Below are 24,330 nucleotides of genomic sequence, written 5' to 3'. Positions count from 1 at the left end.
TCTATTTTATGATGAATGCAATTTATCGATGCAACTATATGAATTCCTATTTTAACCAATTGTTAGCAAAGCAAATAAAAAATATAAGGTAACGAGAGATTAAAGCAAATAACTTGAAAGGGAAATTCCTAACGGACATAAACCACGGTAACAACACGTCTGCGAGTTAATTTGTGAAAAAGATTGGGTAGGAAACCAATGAAAATAGGAGCAACGCTTCCTCAATTCCACTAATGCAATTGTGATGGGAACTCAATAATAACTGAAAGATGTTTCACTTCTCATCAAATCACAAGGCCACAGAAAGTGCGCTCATGTGAGACAAGAAGTTATGCATAAACAATAGGTGATCTTTTCTCCAACTTGGTATGTCAGCGGAATTCATTAACATGAGGCAAACACCATAACTAAAAGGTCGCGCAATCATAGCAATACAATAAAACCATTAGCTCCATTATTATTCACAAACATGCATTCACAAAAATAATACACTCTAGCAAGAATAACTACACTTAGAATGAGAGCACCAATAGCATATATTATTGCACCAAAATAATGGCTTGAAGTACATATTACATCCATGTATTTATAAAAAATCATCTCCTCCCTTTGTGTTACGAGAGAGAGTTCTTAAAATGCAATTCATGCTAAAAACCATTAAAACAAATCTAATTATATACAAACTAACTCTCTAAATGGTGCTAAGTAGGTCTCTGCCATTGTTTATATCAATTATAGGGTGCATGAGCCTTTGCATGACTTAAAACAATGAAAGAAGTAGATAAGAAGAAGGAAGTTGTAAGAGGATCTGAGAGTCACTGGAAGCTCTAAAAATAGAAGTTTGGCCTTCTTTGAATGTTTCTGGGAGTTGAACTACCGTCAAAATGCATTATCGGTGCATGGAATGCTCTTAAAATAGCAACTAATAGTTAACTGTCGGCGCACTACTGCTTCTTCAAAATTGTCGGCACACCTCTGCGAATAGCACACCTGCGCACTTGTGCACCTACACAACTTGATGACAGGTTTCAAAAATGCAAAATTTCCCCCCAAGTGTCAATACTGAATTTCCAACATCTGGGTTTTCTTCCCCTTCATACCAAAATGATGTTTGGATGTTTGCTTTTGAATTTCTCTACCATTTTCGTCACTTGAGTTGCTTCAGGCAAATCCAGAGCTCCATATTTATCCTTTACTAATTGTCAATAGTTGCTAACTTCTATTCGGGTTGCCACGAAATCCTCAAGCTTAGTGTCTAGCTCCAGCGATGCCTCGTAAGTCTTGAATGCTTGCTTGATATCTTCATTTGACGAAGCATCTTCAAAGGTTCCTCGAAATTGTTAGGCTATTGATTGCACCGTGACTCATCTTCAAAAAACTCAAGGCAAGTAGTGTTGTAATACCTTTTTGCTTCCAAAATTTGCTCTTGAGTTTGGTCTCTTATTTTCTGAATATCTGCATGTAGATCCTCCGTGACTTTATTGCTGGCAGATATCTTTTCAATCCAATGATCGAGTTTATCCTACTCAGTTGTATATACTTCCATGAGCATATGATACCTTTGACCTTTTATTGATTGAGCACCTGTAGGTCTTTAGCCCTAGTATGTACCTCATCCATCAATCCAAAATCCTGGTTCACTATGGATGCCAGCTTATCAGCACTCAATTGAATAAGCTGTAACAAGTTCAAGTTCCCCTGTATTATTTGTACACCTTTCTCCTCAAAATTGTCCCGCCATTGCTAACATGCCTCCAAAAATGGGTTTAATTGTACATTCTTCTTCTCTTTCCTCCCTAGTGCCGCAACAAGAGTGATCTTTGGATTATCCATGTCTATAGATCCTACAACTCCATGCTAATAGCCTCTTAAAAGCTCATTTTGTTTCTGCAACGCAATCAATTCAGACTCATCCCAGTCCATATGTCTGAACACCTCTTTCATACCCGTAGTAATCATCACTTTAGCAACGTCTATCGTGGGTCTTCCAAACATGTCCTCCTTTATTTGATAGTCCTTAAAAGTCAGTTGTTTTGTGTCAACATGCAGAGGAGGAATAGCTATTTGCGCAAGCAAGTCCTAATCTTGGTTCTTCATTATGAAGGGCAGTGCTCGTGCATCACCTGTAGGTGGTTTAGGCTTCTCGATGGCTTTAACCAACTCTCTCATTCCCTCCTCAACAGTTAAATCCAGCTGCTTCTTTTGCCAAAACATAACCTCCCTCTTCAACCATGCCAGTGTAGTGCCCATTGGAGACATGTACTTGACTAAAGAGGTGATTACCATTGCAGGCCCTTTTCCCTTGTCTGTCCTCTCTGGAGTCTTTTCCCATTGAGAAAGATCACCAGTTGGAGTTTCTGTAATTGTTTGGGCTAAATTCCCAACCTTTGTATCATGAGGATTTTGTTGAGGCTCTTTAGGTATTTGCCTTTCCTCTGATACTTCATCGACTTGCAATTGTTGGGGCTCGGTTTCCTCCATTGCTCGTTCTTCTATTTTTGTAGCTAGAGGAAGTGGTGTTGCTCAACCTTTGTTCAGGAATGTTAAGTCCTAAAATGGTGGTGGTGGTGGCATGCCTAGGGGTACTTGAGGTAGAGGCGCCATTTGACTCCAGTCCTCTCCTAAGGATTCACTCTTGGGGCTATCTCTTATCTTTTCTCCTACCATCTTAGTACCTATTGGCATGAAGTCAAAATCAGAGAGCTTGAACACATCTGTTTCTTGCCCCTCCATATCATCTATCCATTGTTGTTGCAAATCTTTTGATGTGGAAACATGAATAGGTTCTTTAGGAGCAGATGGAGGTGCCAATGTCAAGCTTCTTCTCTCCTCTTCTGTTGCTCATGCTGAGCGAGTCCTTTGACTTAAGGGGACATTCAATTTTCTCAGCCTCTTCTTCTGCTTCAGGTTTTGGAATTGTTTCAGGAACTTGTGAGGGTGAAGTACCCTTTTTCTTTAGTCTTCTCCTTCGTGTTCCCACCAGAGTCGATTCAATCCTTGTCCTTTTTGGAGTCGAGGGTGAAGTTTCTTCCTCTGGTGTAGCTGCTGGAGGCACCCTCAGCTCTTCTAGCTGACCTTCTTATGTCTGTTCATCCTGCATTTGTTCTTTGTGTGGATGTACTATGGCTCTTGGTTGGGCTCTTGTTTGGGCTCCTGAGCTTCAAGCTCATCTCATGACTCTTGTTCCTGTGCAAGTTATGTTTGTTCTTGTTGAGGTACTTGATCCCGAGTCATTTCCTTCTTTGCCTTTGCAGGAGCTCTCCTCCTTTTGACAGCCTTATTTGCTTCAAAATACTCAATCTCCCGCTCATGTTGATGCATTGTTTTTGACCTCACGGTAGATTGTGCTAGGAAGGTTGGTACTGTAACTTTTGCACCTTTACCCTTCATAGGGTGTGTTGTGGCTTGAAGAGGATAGCCTGAGGAATTGGATCAAGTTTGAAAGGTTTCTTGATCCAGTCCTTTGTTAATTGCACTATGTGCCTGGCCCTATGATTGATGTCTGCATTTTCATCTCTTTCGATCTCCACATTCATTATAGGCCTGTCGTAAATCTTGTCCCTATTATAGAGAGGATCCAAGATGTCTTCTGTGTCTTTTTGGTAAGACTTTAACAAGATCTTCATTTTGATTCCCTTCTCCACCAAATATAGTCATCCTACAATAATCCCTTATGCGGATATCATAGTCATCTATTGTGTTCATCTAATGATCTTCTAATGCATCTTCATGCACAAATTGCTTCCTTGCAAAATGTTGTACCATGCTTATGTTGTCGTAGTAGGGGCGAGGGGAATTGCACTCTTCCAATGGATATTGATCCCCACTCAAAATCAAAAGTGGCAATATCTTGCTTTTGCTTGACCTCAAAAGCACCAATTGTGATAGGCCATACCTATCTTTTTGTGTTGTTTCCTCACTCTATCATATACAGACGTGAGTTGTTGGGCAATGTCCAATAAAATGAGCCTATCTAATGGATATCTCAGGAGCTTCTTTGGGTTCTCCAATGTACTTGCTACCCTTAGGTAGGTGAATGTTTTGAATTGGATGTAGTACGTGCTGATCTCTATGATCCTGGCTGCTGCATCTACTGACATCTATTTAGCATAATCACCCTCTATGAATCAGATGATTGCAAATATGAAACTGTCATTCACTACCCTATATTTTATGCTTTGCTCTAAGAGTTTCTTCTTTACCAGTTGAGGATACACCACATAGGGCTAGGCATTAGCATCTTGCTTGCTTCCCTTCTTGCAAAGTCCTAGGTAGTCTGTCATTCTAACCGCCAGTAAGTACACCAAATATGATGTCATGTAGAATTTTGGATCAGCTTTGACAACTACCAACTACTCGTCTAGGTTATCACTTAGAATTGTGGCCCAATCAATCGACATGTCCTAATGGTTTCTATGAAATGGACCATCTAGATGTGAAGGTGTCCTATTGTTGCTAGTCCCATAACTCTTCTCAAAAGCACAATGGCATATCCAACGTCATCCTTCATATATCCTCGGGTCATGTCTACTTTGCCGACTTTGCGGCCCACTGGTGTTCTATCAATCAAGAAAGATGATTGGATTATCTCTCTAGCTTCTTTCTCATTTTCTTGATACCATCTCTCAGCTCTTTCATAAGAAATCTGCAAAGATTGATAGACTTTGGGAAGGTGGAACACCTTCTCGATGTTTCGAGATCGAAGGTCTAGGACTATCTTCCCTGTGACACTCTTGACGACCTTCGCTTTGGTCAAGTAGTTTTCTGCAAGAGCCATTATCAATTTCAAAGACTGAACGGATGTAGGATGTCGTGTTGACTAGACCTAATCTGATCATAGCTGATACCATTGCAGATTGTTCTTTCGGCTTGTTACAAATGGTGAAGAACACGTTCCGGTCTATATGTTCGAGTTCAGTATCTCTGATCTTAGCATGTCCATCTTGAAAATGAGATTTTCTTGGTGCACCTTGCTATTTGAAAACAATAGGTTTGGGAGTTACCTTTTCTGCCATAGAGGATGATGACGCCATTTTATCTGCACAAGAGAGGAGACATTAGTCCGGAAAGCTAAAGATCAACCTTAAAAAAACCCTAATTGACCCTAAACATAGCACATATCCACCCAAAACAGTCAAAAACTAGTCATTCCCCTCATTAGCCCTGTTATGCAGATCAACACACCTAGCACACCGTTATAGGTGCACTAGGTCCACTGAATGACCCCTATTTGGCCATTTATGCGAACTTGCGCATGTGCGCACCATGCTCTATGCAAGTGCACAAGGGGTAATTAACCAATTTTTTTAAAAAATTTATTTATTAATCTTTTGTGCACAAGGGTATGCACATGCGCACCTTGATGGGTGCACATGTGTGCACCCTTAGTACGTTATAAAGTGTTTTTAAAAGCAAAATGCGCACCTTCTTGGTAGCATAGCTTATCTTAGGTTTTAGGGTTTTGTTGTTTTAGGTTGCGCATGTGCACACCTTCTTGGTTTTCTTGACCTTAGTCTTTGTTTGACTGTTTTGATTATAGGTGCAAGCGGAGTAGCGCAGGTCTAGGAGTGTAAAGGTGCGAAAGCTGGTTGAGCGCGAGGAAGAATGAGGAGATGGAAGGGGTTCTAGGGTTTATATAGACCCCAGGCTCGAGGGTACACCTTCCAGAGGTGCACATATGCACAAGTGCACGTGTGTGGATCTCAGGAGATGAGTGCGCACTCGTGTACCGAGCACACGTGCGCACCTTGAGGAGGTGTGCATGTGTACTAGTGCAGACTTTTAGCACTTTGACGCTAAAAACTCCATTTTCGTCCGGATCAAACACTTTGGACTTCCCCAGTCAGAGATTGCGGCTTGACCCGTACTCCTTGGGAGTCCAAAAATGAACCAGGCCCCGGATTAGGGGTCTGGGTGAATTTGTTTTATTAGGGGGTTACCATTTCTAGGAGAAATGATGCGTGCGTTGTGAGACCACAATAGGGGGCCACAGGGTAGGCTTCCCAAGTTTTTTCCATGTCCTCTCTGGAAGCACAATACCCTCAACCCACCATCAGCTATGGTATCAGTGAGGATTGTCCCGAGGATACCTATCTCCACTATTGTGGGGTACCGTCAGTTGTTCAATGCAAGTAGCATAGGGTCTATTGCTAATCCTCCCGAAAGGGTTGGCTATTGTATGGTGTTGGCACTTAATTGTGTAGTGTAGTGGGGTAAGGTGTGGAGGAGGTCTTGTACTTTAATCAAAACCTACATTTTCAGTATCTCCCCTTTAATGGCTTGTTTCACTTGGTTATGAGTGACTGCCAATACTTCTTCTTCCTCAATGTTGAGTAAGTTGATCAGAGGCTTCGTGCAATTGGCTTCTTCATGATCTCCAAGACCACACCATCGATACAACTTTTGTGTTGTGTCACTCATGTCACAGTCTCAAGCAAAATGGCCCTACTAGTTGCATGCCTGACACTAAATCATCGGTTAGCCCTTCGAATCATATTTGTATTTGGATTTTGTTTTCATTACCTCCTCTTCCTCCTCACCGATTATTTCGGAACCCGCTAGATGATGCATTGTTTGTTTGTTGGTTGGTGGCCCGGAGGTAGATGGTTGTTCCTGAGTGAAAAGGACTTATGGTCATGTTGTCTTTAAGTTATACGAGTACTCCTTGGTGGAATGACTCGTCACCTGGTAGATATCACATAATGAATTTTTAGGACACACTCCTTTTTTATGTCTGCTTTCTTTTCACTCCATGCACTGCACCACATTTCTCCTTTGTCATTCCACCATGCGCCTCCTTTCATTGTTTTAAACTCCCACATCATGCGTTCCATATCCTTTTATAACGCTTGTACCTTTTTATTAGATTCATCGTCATTGCTACTATCCTCGTCTAAGGATTTGTGCTCTTGAATGATGACTTTGTTTTCTTTTTATTCTTTAAGGTTTTTCTGTTGCTTTCCAAATTCATCGCTCTATCGTACGTGTCATTGTACGATGTTAGAGGTACCATCCTCATTTTTCTTTTTAGAGATGTGTTTAATCTGTCGATGAACCATCTCTTCTTTAATTCATTTGCCAGTTGGGTTTCCATCTTCCTTCAGCCTTTTATTGTATGCTTGGATATTTTCCTTCTTTCTTTTCTTAGCATTGTAAATATCTGCGACGATCTCATTGTCATCTTGAAGCAGTTTAAATTCTACTTGGAATTCTTTCTTGAGATTGTCCCATGTATTTATTTTTCCTTTGTCCATGTTTGAATGCCAGTCAATGGCAACACCCCATAGTGTTTCAAGAAATTGTTGAACCCATTCATCTTTGTCGGGATCACCATTTGCTGCCTAGATAGTTTCACACATACGACAATGTCTGACATGATCTTCCTTCCTGTAAACTTGGGTAATTTATGTTTCAACCTTGCCATAACAGGCGACTGTTGTGGTGCAATAGGTTATTGTGTCTGTAACGGTTGTTGTGTGTGCACTTGTGCCTATGTGCACTGCAGTGCGATAATTTCTGCGAAGTGGCATGGTCTACTATTGAATTGTATTCCCTTGAACGGTGTATCTTGGATAAAGTAATCAATGTGTGCTCGTGCTCCTTTAGCAACTTGAGCCGCATTGGTTCCCTCTTTACTTTTGTCTGGGTTCTCCACCTGTGGCATATGTAACTTCAAAAATTTCTCCCTCATCTCCTCAACCAAATTCAACCTTTGCTACGTCTCTTCGAGTAAATCCTTGGTACTTCTCAGTCGCAGATAGTTAGGTGAACCCTGCTCTTTGTTCAGTGCACATCCTGTGGCACTGAAGTCACCCTCTATGACCCCACCATCGTACTCATCAGCGAGTTGCTTCAGCCTTTGTTGTCGCTTGACTTGTTGTGCGAGGATCAAAGCTCTTTGTGCAGCCTAACTATCATCATTATTTTGTTCATTTTTATTTTTATTTTTGTTCAATTGATTTCACATTAATCCTAAAAAAACATCATAGTTAACAAGAACACTTTTATTTATGTAAATCTTCATACTTCATTATGGTCGTTTGTTCGACCATTACAAAGGTTAGTACTCTTTTTCACTCACACTCTACTCACATTCGCAATGGCCTAGGGCTCATGGGTGGGACCTTCAGTTGTTTTCATCACACTCTGTTGGTTGGCAGTGGGGCTCATGTTCAGTGAATCCCATATAGTGTCCTCTGAAACTTCTTCCCATACAACTTCTCTCCATACGAAGGTTTCAATACTTGAGTGGAACAAAATGTGGAAGTTCTCCGTCAATTCGTGCTCCCCTTTCAACAACTCAAGTATTCCATTTTTGTTAACTCTCACGTTTTCCTCTAGAGGTATTCCCATTTACTCTATTTGTCGTATGCCATTGGTCGCATCACTTTCCCCAAATTTGAAATGGTAACCACGCCAAATGTTTAGCCTCGTGGGGTAACAAAGACTAATTACGTATAGAAAGTAAAATATTCAACATGAAATGCAAAGGGAAATGATGTATACATATAGTGTCTGAGGGGTCGTGAGGCAAACTGTCACAACCGTGTAACTCCCTTGGACGTGCCAGCCGTCTAACTACCTAATAACCCGACAACACATTACATTTGATGGTTGATGATAAAGCCACATGTTGTTATTCGTATGCCACAACAAACCTAACTACTGATAATGACTATCCCAGTTGGTAGAGATAAGTTTGTTAAGAGATAAACTTAGAATTATTTTGGGTTTGGTCATCAGGGGGAGGGAGAGTTATTAGATTAAATATTGCTTTGTTGATATCATTAGTACTGAAGAGGCATAGTTTTTCTTGTGCTAAAGATAGTGCGTGGTTATACATAGGCTATGTGTTTTTTATACAGTTGTTCCTAAAATGAATTATTAGTATTATTGAATAAGAGTTATTCAACAAGCCTTTCTGCAATGAATTGGTGAACAACTCAACTTTATAATGGTTTCTAGAGTACTTCCTAATCCTAAATGACCTTACTCTAACATCTAATTTCCAAGTAATGCTTTGTAGTTGTATCATGAGATTATGTCACCATGTGCATTCTCTCTCAGATATGTTATCATTTTACATTTAATTCTATTTCATCTTCCATTAATCTAGGAGGCTTCTCTTTTTGTATCTTAATTCTGTTTGTATCCATCATTTGCATATTTATTTTCATAGAATATTATTCTTGATAGGTTTGTTCTCTGCAAGGATAATTTTATTATTGATTTGAAACAAGATTGTGAATTTCTGATGATATTCTAAATCAGGATATGCTACGAGAATTTAGTTTTATTCTAATCAGTAATCACTTTAAGAACATAATTTATAATGCTAAAATGAATTGCACTAAATCAAATATTTAGGAATTGATATATATATACCACAGGTATAGGTTACCAACAATATTTGCTTGAATTTACATGTTTCTTGATATAATTTAGCAGCACATGATCATGGGTTGATGTAATTTAGTTATAGGAGGATGATGATATTATCATTGGAGATGTTAATTCAACATGCAAAGCAGTAATATCAATAATAGCAAGAATTATCAAGATTCAAAAGCATAATTACTTAAGAAATTTTCAAATAGTTAATAGAAATATGTTATATTTCTTTTCAAGACTTAGATATCAATTTATACAACATTTGAGGATTGGCAAGGCTATCATATCCATTATCTGTGGTAGTGTTATTAATCTCCTTTTGAAATTACACTTTTAGGATGTAGATGTTGAATGGATGTTTGGGTTTACGTACTTACCACTTGCATTGATTGCTTTTTAATTTCTCTTTATACATTAGAATATTAAAACATATTTTCTTTGAGTATTTTGCTTGAAGTTTTGTTAATGCTAACATCCACTCCACACTTAGTTGCCTAAATTCCTTGTGATCAGTCTACCAATGAATCTTAATCTAGAATATGTGATCATGGCACTTACAGAAATTTACGGTTCACTGAATGTAAACTAACTATACGATGTAGGTTTGGTTGTATTGTGAACAGAAATTTGCTAGTGATGGAAAATTGGTGGTGAATTATGCTTGCTCGATGGCATGGGGTTGATACTTTATCTAAAGATGGTTTCAAAATTCTAAATTTGATGGCTTGATCATCCATTTGTTAAGTTTATTTTGTTGATCTGTATATGATCAAAAAAATCAAGAGACCAATATATTATATTAATCAAATTTTTTGAACCGAAGAAACTTGTCATGAGCTAATCCCTTTTAATTTTCAATATAAAGATCATTTGTTTCACTAGTACATTTGGGGGTCATTTTTGACCAAAATTTTCGACAACAAGCCAATTTGGCTTGTCAAATTGATTTTTTTAAAAATATGATCCCAATAACATCGAAATTTCGATGATAGTTAAGTTTAGCGTCGAAATTTCTACGTTCTCAAGGATATAAACAAAAAAGAAAGGTGAAACTTCATTTATTCACATGGCAAAGTGCGAGTGGGAAGGAGGCTTCACAAAGATTTTTACAATGCCTTTGAAGGTAAGGGTTTTTAGAAAATAATTTGCAAGACTTATCTTGTTTTAAACCAAATTCATTTTTTCTCTATCTAGTACTCTTCTATTTTCTTAAGTGCATTTGTCACATTATCTAGGAGGAAATTAGTATTTCATGATTCATGCTATTTGCAAGCCCAAATTGAAGGTTTTATCCTTCATATCTTATTTACCTAGCTATAAGTTGTGCCTAGGTTCTCAAAAATTGGATTTTCCCACAGATTGAAAGTCCCATCAAGAGGTCTATTGAGTGAAATTGCACTTGATAAGGAACCAGATTTCCATTATTTCTCCACATCTTTGGTGTCTTTATAGACCGGTGGTTACAAATACCCTTAAATGAGACACCTTTGTCTTTATAGACTGGTCGTTAGAGGAACTTGATTCATTTGCATAGCAACAGTGTCTATAAACTAGTTGTTAAAGACACCCTTGAACGAGATCAAATCTCTTTAGCATGTAAATATTATTAGAATACATTAAAATCCTTGTAGTGACCGATTAGGGTTTTAAGATGAATAATAAAACTAATGATGGTTCACCAAACTCTAGGGATTGGTTATAAACTTGCATGATATTTACATGAATGACAAAATCTAATAGGCCTACAGTTGGCAAAATCTGTTAGACCATGAAATTTAAAGGAGCCCATGAAATTTGTTAGACCTAAGACTAGGAAAGACATAAATTTCCTTAAGCAAATTGACCTTGAGGCTTGAAATGTACACTTACCTTAAAACTTGAAAATTGATTCAACAAATGGAACGAGACACTACTGTACCCTTAATGTGGATTTAAATGTTCTTCCAAGGCTGTTGAACAAAGCATCTCGAGCAATGAGCAAACATAACAAACTCATCAAAAGGATTCATGAATTTCATTAAGGCAAAAATAAGTAATATTTTCCCACATTGGGCCATTTAGGCTAAAGAATAATGATCCAAACATATTTGATTAAAAAAATGACAAAATCATATATATTGCCCATGATTGATTAGGAGGAGTAAAGCCTTTTTTTGCATAAATTGTCAGTAGTCAATACCTTATTTTGAAAGAGCTAGTAAAAGATATTTATTTTAGGAATTAGAGAGTTAATCCAAGCTTTAGATCAAAATGAACTCTCAAAGTCTTTAAAACTCATAGATAAAATAGAGGAAACAAAGAACCTTCCATCAAACTTATGGTTGTAGAACATATTATCATTAATACTCGATCTAGTAAAATAGGAATTTGGATTTTACTTAATAGGAGGAAGAGTAGGATTCACATCCTTAATTATAATTCATTAATTGTTTCTCTAGTAGTTTCTAAGTTCAATCCTTGGTAAATTCTAGCATTTTTATGCATGCTGGAAGAAGATAGATCTTCAAAAATAGGATTATCCATAATCCAACTGTCACCCCTAAACTTGATCCTCCATCCATTACCAAGGTTCCATCTTTTTCCTTGCTTAACATGTTCTTATCTTTATGGATACTGCTCTAGATCTAGTAGCCATTAATCGAAACATCTAAATAGAGGTAATCCTCAAGGTTAGGAGATGCAAAGACATACTTTTTCTTAATTAGAGAGTTCCATTCTTTTTCCTCTTCAAATATTCTCTAAATTTGTTCAGAGAGAAGAAATTTGTTAATCATACTGATAGTGTTGATGCTAATACATCCCTTCTTAATTGGTTTGCAGTAGTTTTCATAAGACACTATGAAAAATGAACCTTCTCCTCCATGTCCATCCAAAGAAACTTCTAGATTTTTAAGTTATATTACCATACTTAGCAAGAATAGAGAAAAGGCCTAATGCATACACATGCATATTTTGGCGAATAGACTTCAAAAGTTGGATTTTCCTAGCTTGACTTAAAATTTTACATTCATATTCATATACTTACAAAGAGTCCTAAATTGAATCCCAAAATGATAATAGTGGGTAATGGCAATGATAGCCAGTTCTAATTGCCCAGGTGTCCTTCAAAAGCTCGAGCCACAACACTTGTTCCATTCAGAGCTAGGCGATTGAATATGTCAAGCCATGCAATAGCCCATATTTTCATTGATTCATCTGCAATCCTCTTTCCTAACTCACTTGAACATGTAAATGATCCACTTTCATTGCTCCCTTGAAAATTACATGAAATTTCATTACCCCCTACAAATTATAAGAAACTTCTACATCCCCACTCTATTCATCACAAATAAGGGAATCTTCTAAAGAGTCTCCCATATCTCCCACCTTTACAACCAAATTTTAACATACCAAAGTCTGACGCACCATAAATCTGAAAAATATAGCCCCAGTGTGCTAAATTTATAAGACATTCATACACTAATAGGGGTGTTGACGATGTCGATTGAAAAAATGACGATCCTGACAAGAGTCATAGAATGAACGTGTGTCATTAACAGTCTTCTAAATAGTAGTCTATTGTCAGCAAATACAAAATACAAATGAATAATGGCCATAATATTCTCTGATCAATCTTTTCAATGAGTGAAAAAAGAAATCGAACAGTATTCGTTGAATTTTAGTGATATATAATGAATCTCACATTTTTCATTGTTGTAGAAACTTATTTATTCTTGTGGACTTTGTTGAGGACATCAGAAACTTGTGTACTCTACTTTTTAAGAGGTTATTCATGAAAGCACAATCTTCTCTACTCTTTCAACAAAGATAGTTTTATGCGGACAAACACAGTTCAAGATGTGATGGTAGGACTTCATCTTCATTATAATTGACAGTTTTTGCAGTCTTGTAAGAAGAATCCATAAAATCATCATGTTATCTTCTCTCAGTCCCTGCATGTAAAAATTTAGGTTATTTTAGTGTGCTAATTCCAACCAAATCAATCGTTTTGAGCTTTTTTTGATCACTCTTGTTAGCCTGTTATTAGCTTGATATACAATGAGAATACATACATACACAATGTGTGTGTGTGTGTGTGTGTGTGTGTGTGTGTGTGTATTTCAACGCAATTTGCTATCGATGGTATGATAAACTTGTTGAACAAATAGACGTATGGTGACCTGATGAATTTTTATGGTATGTAAGACTTATAGAAGTGTATTTAGTTGTTTTACAAATTAGTAGATTGTATATTAATGTGCTGATTTCACTTTTTTCAATAGTGAAGGGTTTGAAGCAAAGTTATGAGACTTGGGCTCAACATAGACTGGTTGAGGGTGGCTTGACTTGAGAGTCTGCAAAAGAACTTGTGTAGACTTGGCAAAGTGAAAACCCAAGAAATTTAGAGATTTTTGAAGATTTAAAACTTGTTTCATGCACCTTTTGCAAAAGGCATTAAAGACACAATAACATCATCAAATGGAAGTTAATTTGATCACATACAGAAGTGCACATCATCACATGTATAAATGCAAATTGTAGCTGCAAGAAATAACATACTTCGATATATAAATATTGTCAAATGTAGACAAAACTTATGCAATATAAAAAATGTTTCAAACAAATATTAAAACAATAATTACAAGTCTACGACGTAGAAGAGCTTGCATTCCTCTTGTAAAAGCATCTAGGATAGATCTTCGATGATGCAACAACCATAACCTCTACTTGTGTCTTCGTGACACCCTCACCAACATTGCCTTACCTCTTAAATTAAAACTTGAAATCAAATGAAAATGCTTTCCAATCATTATTGATAGACACCTCTTGATGCACCTAATGTGAGTATGGAGTTGCCCAAATGTGATTTGATGGACTTTTACCCTACCTTTTTTTTATGATTTCTCTATAATGTGTTCTTGATTTTCCCCACAACTCTCCTTTCTTCTCCTATTTTGCAAACAAAATGAAATCGCAATGCTTTTCAGGGTGTGGAGTAAACATAAATGAAAAAAAAAACTAAAAACATTTTTAGTTTTTTAGTTTCACTTGTACATCTAAATAATAGGAGTCGACAAATATGCAAGTTTCAATGAGTCTTTTCTAGACTCGGTTGAGCTCAAGTCTGAACCCTTGGTCCTCATTGGGGATGATTCAATTCACAATTTATCAAGTTAGCAAGTCTTTTTTCCTTTTTGAAAGGATCCTTACCAAAGCCAAGTTGACCAAGAGAGACTAAAATATAGGAGATTGGACTAACCATGACATCAAATACCACCAACCCCAATACAAAACACTAAAACTAAAACCATCATTAATAGTCCTTAAAGCCTGTAATTAAACCCAACCCATAGAAATCAAAATTGAAACTAAATTGAGAATTATAATTTAAAATTAATGTTAGAAGTCAAGAGAGGAGTTAAATCTCTCTATTCCTTGGTGAGAAGGTTTGTATGATACATTGGGACATATTTGTGTTAGCTTTCCATGGTCCTTTTTTATGTCTTTTCAACTAGTTCTCTTTCCACTTTGTAATAGAGCTTCCAACCACCATTGTAGTTTGAGAAATACCAATTGTAGAGAGAATGTTTTCAGATGGCACAAAGGCTCACTAAAGAGGCTCTCCCATTTTTCGTAAATTTGAAGGGAAATTAATAAAACAAATCTCCATGTTTAGAGGCATCATCCAAACCCACCAACTCCTTGGTCCTCTCCTTAATATCAGTTACTCTCGTTGCTTTGATCAATATCCTTGATTTTATGATTGTAAGATCATGCTCAATTCTATCAATGTTGTTTCCTCTTAAAAAGCCCTTGTTGGCTTCACTATTCTTTGGCTTCCAAATCTTATGTAGTCTCTGACTTATACAAAGGAGAAACAATTTGTAATTTAATATCTTATTTGGTTGCATCCATATCAACTTACTTGGATTCACTCATAATTAATACTTCAATTCCACATATCCAAAGAGAATTTGACATAAACAAAGTGAATAAGGGAACTATCACACACAGGTGAGTAACAATACTTCCATTTCGTTCCAAAAAGTCATATTCTCTTTTGACCTATTCCATCCAACTAGAATTGATGTAAGCTTTTCTTGATACTTCATATCTATGGGCAATGTGTCTAGCCAATGGCGTGACCCTTATGCAAAGTATTGTACAACTATGTGTCGCCACATATTTGAAAGATGTGTTGTTATTTGTGTCAACATATTTCTATGTTCAAATACTTTGACATAGTTAGTACAAGAAAGTTCAAGCAAGAAGATTAGATTGGTGAGGCCACTGTATGAAAGATAAAGTGGCACGATGTGACATATGGATTAAGAGGTACACGTAGATGATATATGTTAAGTGGGTAAGGTAGACTAGTAAAATGGCAAATAGATGGTTTTAGGAAAGATAGGGTGACAGTGCTAGCATCAATGAGTGTTGATGGGAACAATTTATGAGTAGTGATGGTTTTGTATCAAGGACACCATTATGTATCTATGATATGATTGGTTCATGATAACGAGCAGAGACTGTTAGGTTCTAAGGTGACAAAGTTGATGGTTCCTAGATAGACAGTGTTTGAGGTCGACTTGTAGTGAGACATTTTGAGAATTATAGCAAGCTTGAAGACTTATTGGCATGTTCGAGCATGTTGTTTTGGGACATTGTTATGTCTTAGCTGACACTCAATGGATTGATTGTATTGTATTTAAGAAATGCTTTTGTAATTAAATATTAGATAGGGTTGACCTTGTATTGCTTCTTCAAGGTGGATGACTTACATAATGAATGTAATTTTTTGAGGGTGAGAAGTGTGTGTGGTGTGATTGTGGATGTGATCCACGCATTAGTAGAAAAGGAAGAGACACGAGTGGAATATGATGAGCTTCAACAAAAATAAACAGGCATAAGATAAATGCTATCAAGTAGTTCATGTAATATTGGGTTGTAGTCCAAAGTTGTAAGGCAGTGAACCTTCCATTGTACTTGAATATTGTGCTCTACTTAGTGTGCCTAAATGGAAGTGCATTCACTTTGTAATAAGTTATACTTCTAACACAATATAGTTTATCATGGGTGTAGACGCTTAAAATCATCCCACACTTTATAATGTATTTACTATCTCTTATAGCACTATAGTTAATTATTAATTAATTAATTATATTGGTTATATGTATCCACCTATTTAATTAATTTTGTTCACTTTCCAAAGGTATTTGAATTAAATTCAAATACAAAGTCCGTAATGTATTAAATTTAATTTAATCCATGTTTCCTCCATAAGTCCCATTTTAAATAAATATTATTTTTTTAATTCCTCCACATGATTAAATCTTCTTAAACCCACTATTAAATCAAATCTTATTTAGTTTAATCCTAATTTATTCCTAGATCCTACCCTACTAACAACACTTTCTATCTTATAACCCTACTCACTAATAATTAGAGTATTTTTTTATTCACTACACAAATTAACCTTGATTGTTTGCTCCAATACATGACAAAAAAAATATTCAAATAAATCAAAACAAATATTTTTCCTCAAACTTTCCTTATTTTCCCCAAATAAGGGACTCTTATATCCCTTATAATATCTCTTACACTTTCTAAAAGTGTTTTATTGGTCTTTTCCTCTTACACCTTATGACACCCTCTCACACACCTTACACATGTAATTGAGGTTCAATTGACCCATCACATCCCAAGTTTCTCACACGTGTGAGCAAACCTTGGACTTTGCATGACTTATGTGTCTCCCTTGTAGCACCTATGTAGATGACACGTCCTCAAAATCCTATAAATAGAGCTCTTGTCTCAAGCATTGATCATCTCCCATTTTGCATTGTTATCACGCTAGTTTGCATCTAAATTTCTTAAACAAATTTTATTGCATTTATGTTTCTAACCTTGTTTGGTAGATGTTATATCTTGCATTTACTTCTCAGTAGTTTGCAATAGCTTACATTTACTTGTGCATCCACCATTTCCATCTTTATTGAATGCATTTGAGAGTGGTTGCTTCCATAACCACTTCTTGAAGGCATTCTTCCATCTCATTTAATATTGGTTTCATCCTCATTTATAACATTTCATTTATATGGTGGGATTCTTCTTGTGTTTTGGGAGAGCACAACCACATACCACAAACTTGAGTAGAGGGTGCACTTGTTGAGTTGCTCTGAGGTTGTGTGGAGACTATATTTCTTGGTTTATATAAATGCTTGTTGTAAGTAATGTGTGTCTTGTTTAAGCATAATTTCAATAGGTTAGGTTTTCACATATACATTTTGGCACACCCAGTGGGACCCATGTCCCTTTTTTGCTCTTAAATTTTAACACAAAATTCATATTCTCGGGTCCAAAAAAATGCTTTGGCATTGGTGCAATAGGCAGTATCACCTTGTAGAGCCTTTTGATGTTTGCGCTTAGCACTTCAACATTTGCATAGCCTGTATATTGGCATCTCTGCCTCTCTATCAGTATACTACCTTGACATTTTTGCATTTGCATGTTCTCTCATTTACACAGTTTGGTGTTTGTGCCTAGACTTCATTGCTTTTGTTGTTTCACCAACCCATCAATTTTTAACCACTTTAAATCAATTTTCTAGCAATTTCACAGTTTTTACTTTTGGGGTTTTAACAATAAATTGATCATACATAGTAGAAGTACTAGAAAAATTGATTTTTAGTGATTTTAACTTGTTTTCTATATGTGTTTAACTATGTCATCTATGTAAGTTTTGTTTTGGCATCTCTGTAGTTTAGCATCTACAATTGGTCATCTGCGTAGTTTGGCATCTTTGTAGCTAATCTGGTGTCTACGCTTGATAGGTAACAAAATAAAGTATAATTATAATTTTTAGTATTTTGGTGTCTTGGGTATTTTTATTCTGTCATCTACTTAGATTGGCATCTGCGACTATATTCTTTTGTTTTCGTAGATTATTTAAGTTCACTAATTTAATAATGTTTCTTATTGCATTAGTTGATTTCTCAATTTTATTTTAATGACTATTGATCACTTGACTTGCAGGTTTCTACTTTTGGAGACCTAAACTTTGGAAAATAAACTTGTATGAATTAAACACTTGTCATTGAATATACATTGCAATAAAGTTGTAAAATCAAAACATCACTCTTGTATGCTAAAGCCTAATATTTTCCAATCAAATCTTGAATGCCTGAAGGAAATTTACTATTGTTTCAATTGGAATGAATGATTGAAGAATGAACTTTCACATCTATTGGAATAAATGTTAATTGGATGAACAATTCATCTTTTGCTTTGGAAATAAATTGATCAATCTTGAATGCTCTAAGAACACACTTGCTTTATGGGAGTATCTTTTGCTAGTTAGACAATTTAGTTTCTTTAATTAGGTTTCAATTTGAAAAGAACCCAAGACTATGGTGTGTTTGATGAAATTTTTCTAAAAACTTCTTATGAGCTATTTAAATCCCATTAATTGCGTGATGTGAAATAGAGTCTCTTGATATCTATATCCTCTCCCCTTGCCTTCATGGAACTTGGGTGAAGAGAAAGATACAAAATGCTTTGTTTTTTTCCTAGAGAGGCATGTTCAATGCGAACACACTTCCCCATTGGAGTACGACCTCAAACTTGTAAATTAGTCGTCCAATATATAAACAAGGCATTGAGTAAACTCTTGTCTATCCTCTCAAGCTCAGGCGAGGTGCGTCGATGGTAGATCAAGGTAGGTGAATATCCATATAATTTTGGCATGGTCAACTAGGCTCTTAAGTGAGTCACATGCGTACAAACTGATTGGGAGGACACCATAGACCTAACTATAAACCAACTAGTAGCCACCCTTATTATCCTTGGTAACCAACTAGGCTTCTCTGAAGTACTCGTCATTTGTGTTCCCCTTAGTAGATGCATAAGGCTACTTGAGCTTCATCACTAACAGTTGTCAACCATATAGAAAGGAGGCTTTTATTTTCCATACTTTGAAGATTATATGATGTGTAATTTTGGCGATCGCTTCTTATATCGGTTCTCCTCTTAGATTAAGAGGGACACAACACGTGAGAATCAAGAAATATCATGTTTGGGCTCTTCCCAATGAGCCCATGAATAGTATATTGTGAATTAATGGCCTAGGATATCAGTACCTGACTATTTGCTTTATCTTGTGTTAAAAAGAACTTCGCCTGTCACAAATTGTCCATCCAAGTTACTTCTGTTAAAGTGTGATAGCTATGGTTAGAAATATGAATGATATTGATGTGCATACATATATACACACACATTACATAGATTGAAAAATTATTCATCATTCACATACCAAATCATAATTGAAATTCCAAGTATATTATCAAATCTATTTGTACAAATTAAGAGTATTTCATGTTCTATCTTCACGATTAGTTGTAGATAATATATAGCTACACACACACAGATTATTCATATATATATATATATATATATATCCTAATTAAATGATTGGGTCTCTCCTTTCCAATGAACCAATGCATATTAGAGGACATGTTGTGAATGGACGTGTCTCCATCGTGTGGAGACATGTTCATCCAAAGACACGTCCATTCAAAATAATATATATACTTGAAACAATGTTCCTAGACAACATCAAAATTGATAAGTATTTATCTAAAGTAGATTGAGCATTATCAGAATCATATCAGTCTTGGAAATATTCATTTTTTGTAAATATTGAACTTGCATCACTTCTACATTTGGTATAAGAGCAAGATCCATATTTTCTGATTTAAATTTGCCTATAAAAAATCAAAGATTGGGAATCATTAAATTTTAAAATATAAAAGATATACATTACTCTAAATCTGATAGAAATTTAATTTACATTTACTTGGTATCATAGCCTTGCTAAGGAAGATCCAATTAAATTTGAGATATCATATTACTCTCTCTTGATATTACAATCACATTTCATTCTTTATTATGTCAAGTGTAATCAAATTTGAGGATTGCCTTGAGGGTGCAAACGATTTCACATCGTGGAAACTCACAATTATGATAATACTACAAGATAATAAGTTAGACTCATTTGTGAAAGAAAAGAGGACATAACCTAAGAATGACCTAGACAAAACTCAATGGATTGAGAACAATGAAAAAGCCATGAAACTTATAGTAGACACAATTAGGGATCATATAGTACCTATATTGGCAAAATAGGAGATTGCAAGCCTTATGTTCAAATCCCTTGATAAAACATTTGAAACAAACAACACCGCCAAAACCCTTGCACTAAAGAGGCAAATTAATTATATGAGTAAAGGAGATTCTATCAATGCATACTCCATCAGAACCACTAAGCTAAGGGATAAATTATCAATAGTTGGGTATGAAATTGATAGCAAAGAATTAACACTAATAGCTTTAAGAGACCTACCTAATTCATGAGGGTCATTTGTTCAAGGAATAAGTTCAAGATCAAAACTCCCAAATTTTGATTGATTGAGATCGGATTGTCTACAAGAAAAAACAAGATAGATGAGAAAAGGAAACAAATAGAAACTTATAGATGAGGATATGCATGTTTTAAACACAAATTCTCATTATAAAAATAAGAAGAATTTCAAAAGAAAGGGAAATTTTCATGGAAAGGGTTCATCCAAGCAGAGGAAAGAAGTTTCCTAAACTCAATGTTTTTAGATGTGATCAATATGGACACTATGCAATCAAATGTCTTGATAGAATAAAGAAAAAAACATCATTTTCTAAAGTTGGAAAAACAAATAATGAACATGATTATGAGAAGTTGTTTTTCTACTCAACATTATCAAACCAAGTATCAGACACTTGGGTGATTGATAGTGGATCATTAAGGTACATCACAAAGTTCAAAGAACACCTAGATGCTATGGTAAAAGAAACTGATGAAGAAGTAACAATTGAGGATTATTCTACACTGTTCAATTGGAATCAAGAATCTCTATTCAACTCACTGGGGTACTATTTTTATTAGAAATTAAGAAAAAGGGGTTGGAACTTGCACTGTCCAATTGGAATCAAGAATCTCTATTCAACTCACTGGGGTACTATTTTTATTAGAAATTAAGAAAAAAATTGTATACATATATTCCTTTGAAGACAAAAGATATAGAATTACCTTCATGGATGGGAAATTTTTGGCATGGCCAAAGAACTGTACCATGAATAAAGCTCAAACCATATGTATAAGGCAACGATACCTATACAAACTTTGTATTGAGATCAAGGATATCTTCATCATCTTCAACCTTGTAAAAAATATTTGCCAAGTTGAGGTCCACTGTCTGTTTTGTAGTTAACCTGCAAAAGTCTAAAGTTTTGATATCAACCTTTGTACTAGGTCAATGTAGAGGTCCTCAAGACGATGGACATGAACAAATTGCCTCCTTATCTATGGTTGAAGATTCATTAGCCCTTTGAATAAACTAACCCATATTCAAGTGATGAGCTCTATATTACAAATCTCATCAACATATGATGCGACTTGAGAAGAAGAAATATATTTTGGTACTTATCATACTAAAACTCCATTTTCTTATTTTCTTTGCCCTTCCAAGGAACAACTTCTTTTGACATTACAAGATTGTGCATAAGAGACATTGTTATGTGGAAATCCCAGAGTGGGAGTACATAATCATTTAATGGATGCATAGAAGGCTGATTTAAATGAGCAAAGACACCTAAAAGAAAGTTTTTATGGAGGCATTGCACATGTGGACAACAAGTTTGAAACAAGTAAATGGGGTGAATATTTACATATATATATATATATATAAATAAAGTTCATATACTCATATGTGGGGTTTTTATGTTCCACTACAGGTTTTCTAGAAGGCTCTAGATACATACAAACAAGATTCCAAACTCCATTTGCAGCCTTGGAAAAAGAGGGAAGGTGTATGAAAAATGCTTAAATGTTGGCCTTTTAGTTTGCATTGCATAGTTGGTAAAAACTCGCTCTTTTTGAAGTGATTCAAAATGTACAATAAGATTATTAATCCTAACTGCATATGCAAGAATGATGAACTTCTTGTATAAGCAACTTAGAAGAAATATTGAGACGAAAATGAAGAAATCAACTCTTAAATATATATACAAATATTAAATTGAATTGAAAGATTTGCATTCACAATAAAAAAGCATAATTATTTACAAAAACCTGAAAAGAAAGCCCTAGAAATTGCAAAGTAAAGCTCACCTTCTCTTGAAAAATGCAAGGAAAGAAATCTCTCAAAATATTTGAACAAATCTTGATCAAAACTAAGTGATTTCAGATTGAGAAAAGATCCCAAGATTGGTCCTACATAGGCAAAGAAGTTTGATTAATTCTTCTTTAAAATAAATGCATTCATTAGTCAAGAACAAATTCTTGAAAATGTCTATTATGGAGGATTACCATGCATAAGAATAGAAACTGAAAGAATGTTTCAAACTTGCAAATGTTTGAGTTTGCAATTGAGATGCAAAGCAATCCAAAAGTGGAATGTTTCAAACCTACAAATGTTTGAGATTGCAATGGAGATGCAAAGTAGTACAAAAATGGTGCCAATTGGAGGCAAAACATGGTTTTTTGAAGCTATTACATGCTGCAAATGAGCTGTGTTGTTTTTCCAACACAAGCTTCTTTGAAAGATTTGCATGTTTAAATGCTTCCTCCTAAAAATAGGTTTCTTTTTAGCATCTACTACTTTAGATAATAGCTTAGATAAAATCAAGCTTTACCATATCCTTTACTCCATATGCAAACAAGTTGGAGCTTTGTGCCTTGCACACGCCTACTAAATCGTTGTATTGAGCTTCTTATTTAAAATGCAAGCTTCTATGAACCACATTTTGCAGAAAAAGCCCAAAAACATGCTTCTTGAAGACAAACATGTGTTTGTATGCATTTTAGAAGATGTCATTGTTAGCATGAATGCTGATGGTACTACATTGGTGTAGTATCCTAAGAATTGAAAAGTATTGAAATTTTGCATGCATGATCATTTTTGTCATTGATGTAACATAGCAACAAGTCTATGAAGACTTAACAGAGTAGCAAATAGAGATCTTAGTTGTACAGTCAATGTTTTGATTTTCTGGCAATGTGTGTTCATGGACATGTTCAGTATAGTGTCCTGATGTGAAGGTTAAATGTGCAACACATAAATCGAAGACATACGAAATTTGTTTCTGATATACAGAGAACAATACAGAGATGAGTACATGAGAAGCAGTTTTTGATGTTTGCATTATATCCTTTGACAATGATATAATATGTTGATGTGCATTCAACTAGTGATAGAGGATAGTCTAATGATGATGTCAGCAATTGCACAAGTCCTAAAGTCGCACATGTGAATTTTTGTATATACTGTGAGCCAACAGTGCTATTGTAATTGTAAATTAATTAATTATCTTATTATAATTAATTGGGAAAGCCTCAAGGACGACTAAAGGAATTATTTTGAAGATATGGTATAAAAGAAAGATGTTTTCCTTGTTTCTATGCGTGTATTAAGTATTCTATTGAGTTTGAAGTGCGAAAGGAGCAAAGTGTTTACTGAATGCGAGTAAGCGATCCAAAGGTTTATTACATGCGAGTTTTGTGATCTAGTTACAAGATCAAAAGGAGCAGAAGTTCAGTTTACTAAATGCGAGTAAGCGATCCAAAGGTTTACTGCATGCGAGTTTTGTGATCTAGTTACAAGATCAAAAGGAGCAAGAGTTTGGTTGACAGGATAGAGAAAGAGGAAGGAAGTGCAATTCATTTCTATTATTCTGCAAAGAATAATACAAAGATCATTTGGACAGTGGGTTCATTGATTTTACCCTTGAAGCTATTTGGGCAATGGGTCCAGTTATCTTTCACAACTCCTAACAAGGTTGGAATCTCCTAACAGGGATTGATATGTACTGAATGTTGTCAAAGACTCATAATATGGTTCGTCCTCTAACAAGAAATATTTATATTAGTAC

General features: G+C 35.5%; 1 protein-coding gene across 4 annotated transcripts in view; it reads left to right on the top strand.

Moving 5' to 3' along the window:
* The window catches only part of LOC149572475 (ubiquitin-like protein ATG12), a 143,267-nt gene extending 124,844 nt beyond the window's left edge, over window positions 1-18,423 (top strand). Inside the window, exon 5 of one of the 4 annotated variants that reach the window (XR_016359923.1) lies at window positions 18,406-18,423. Coding sequence is in view for 2 of the 4 variants with exons in the window: in XM_089813625.1 (XP_089669751.1) it covers window positions 9,993-10,073 (81 nt within the window). In the remaining 2 variants the exon portion in view is untranslated. Of the gene's footprint in view, window positions 1-9,992; window positions 10,269-18,405 lie in introns of those variants that run through there. The other 3 variants (XR_016359925.1, XM_089813625.1, XM_089813628.1) reach the window with 3 other exon arrangements.
* The last annotated feature ends 5,907 nt before the right edge of the window (window positions 18,424-24,330 follow it).

The sequence above is a fragment of the Cupressus sempervirens genome, chromosome 2 (assembly GCF_028749045.1).
Source record: "Cupressus sempervirens isolate cs-2001-9-10 chromosome 2, ASM2874904v1, whole genome shotgun sequence".
NCBI lineage: Eukaryota > Viridiplantae > Streptophyta > Pinopsida > Cupressales > Cupressaceae > Cupressus > Cupressus sempervirens.
This window is presented reverse-complemented; position numbering and strand designations above follow the sequence as displayed.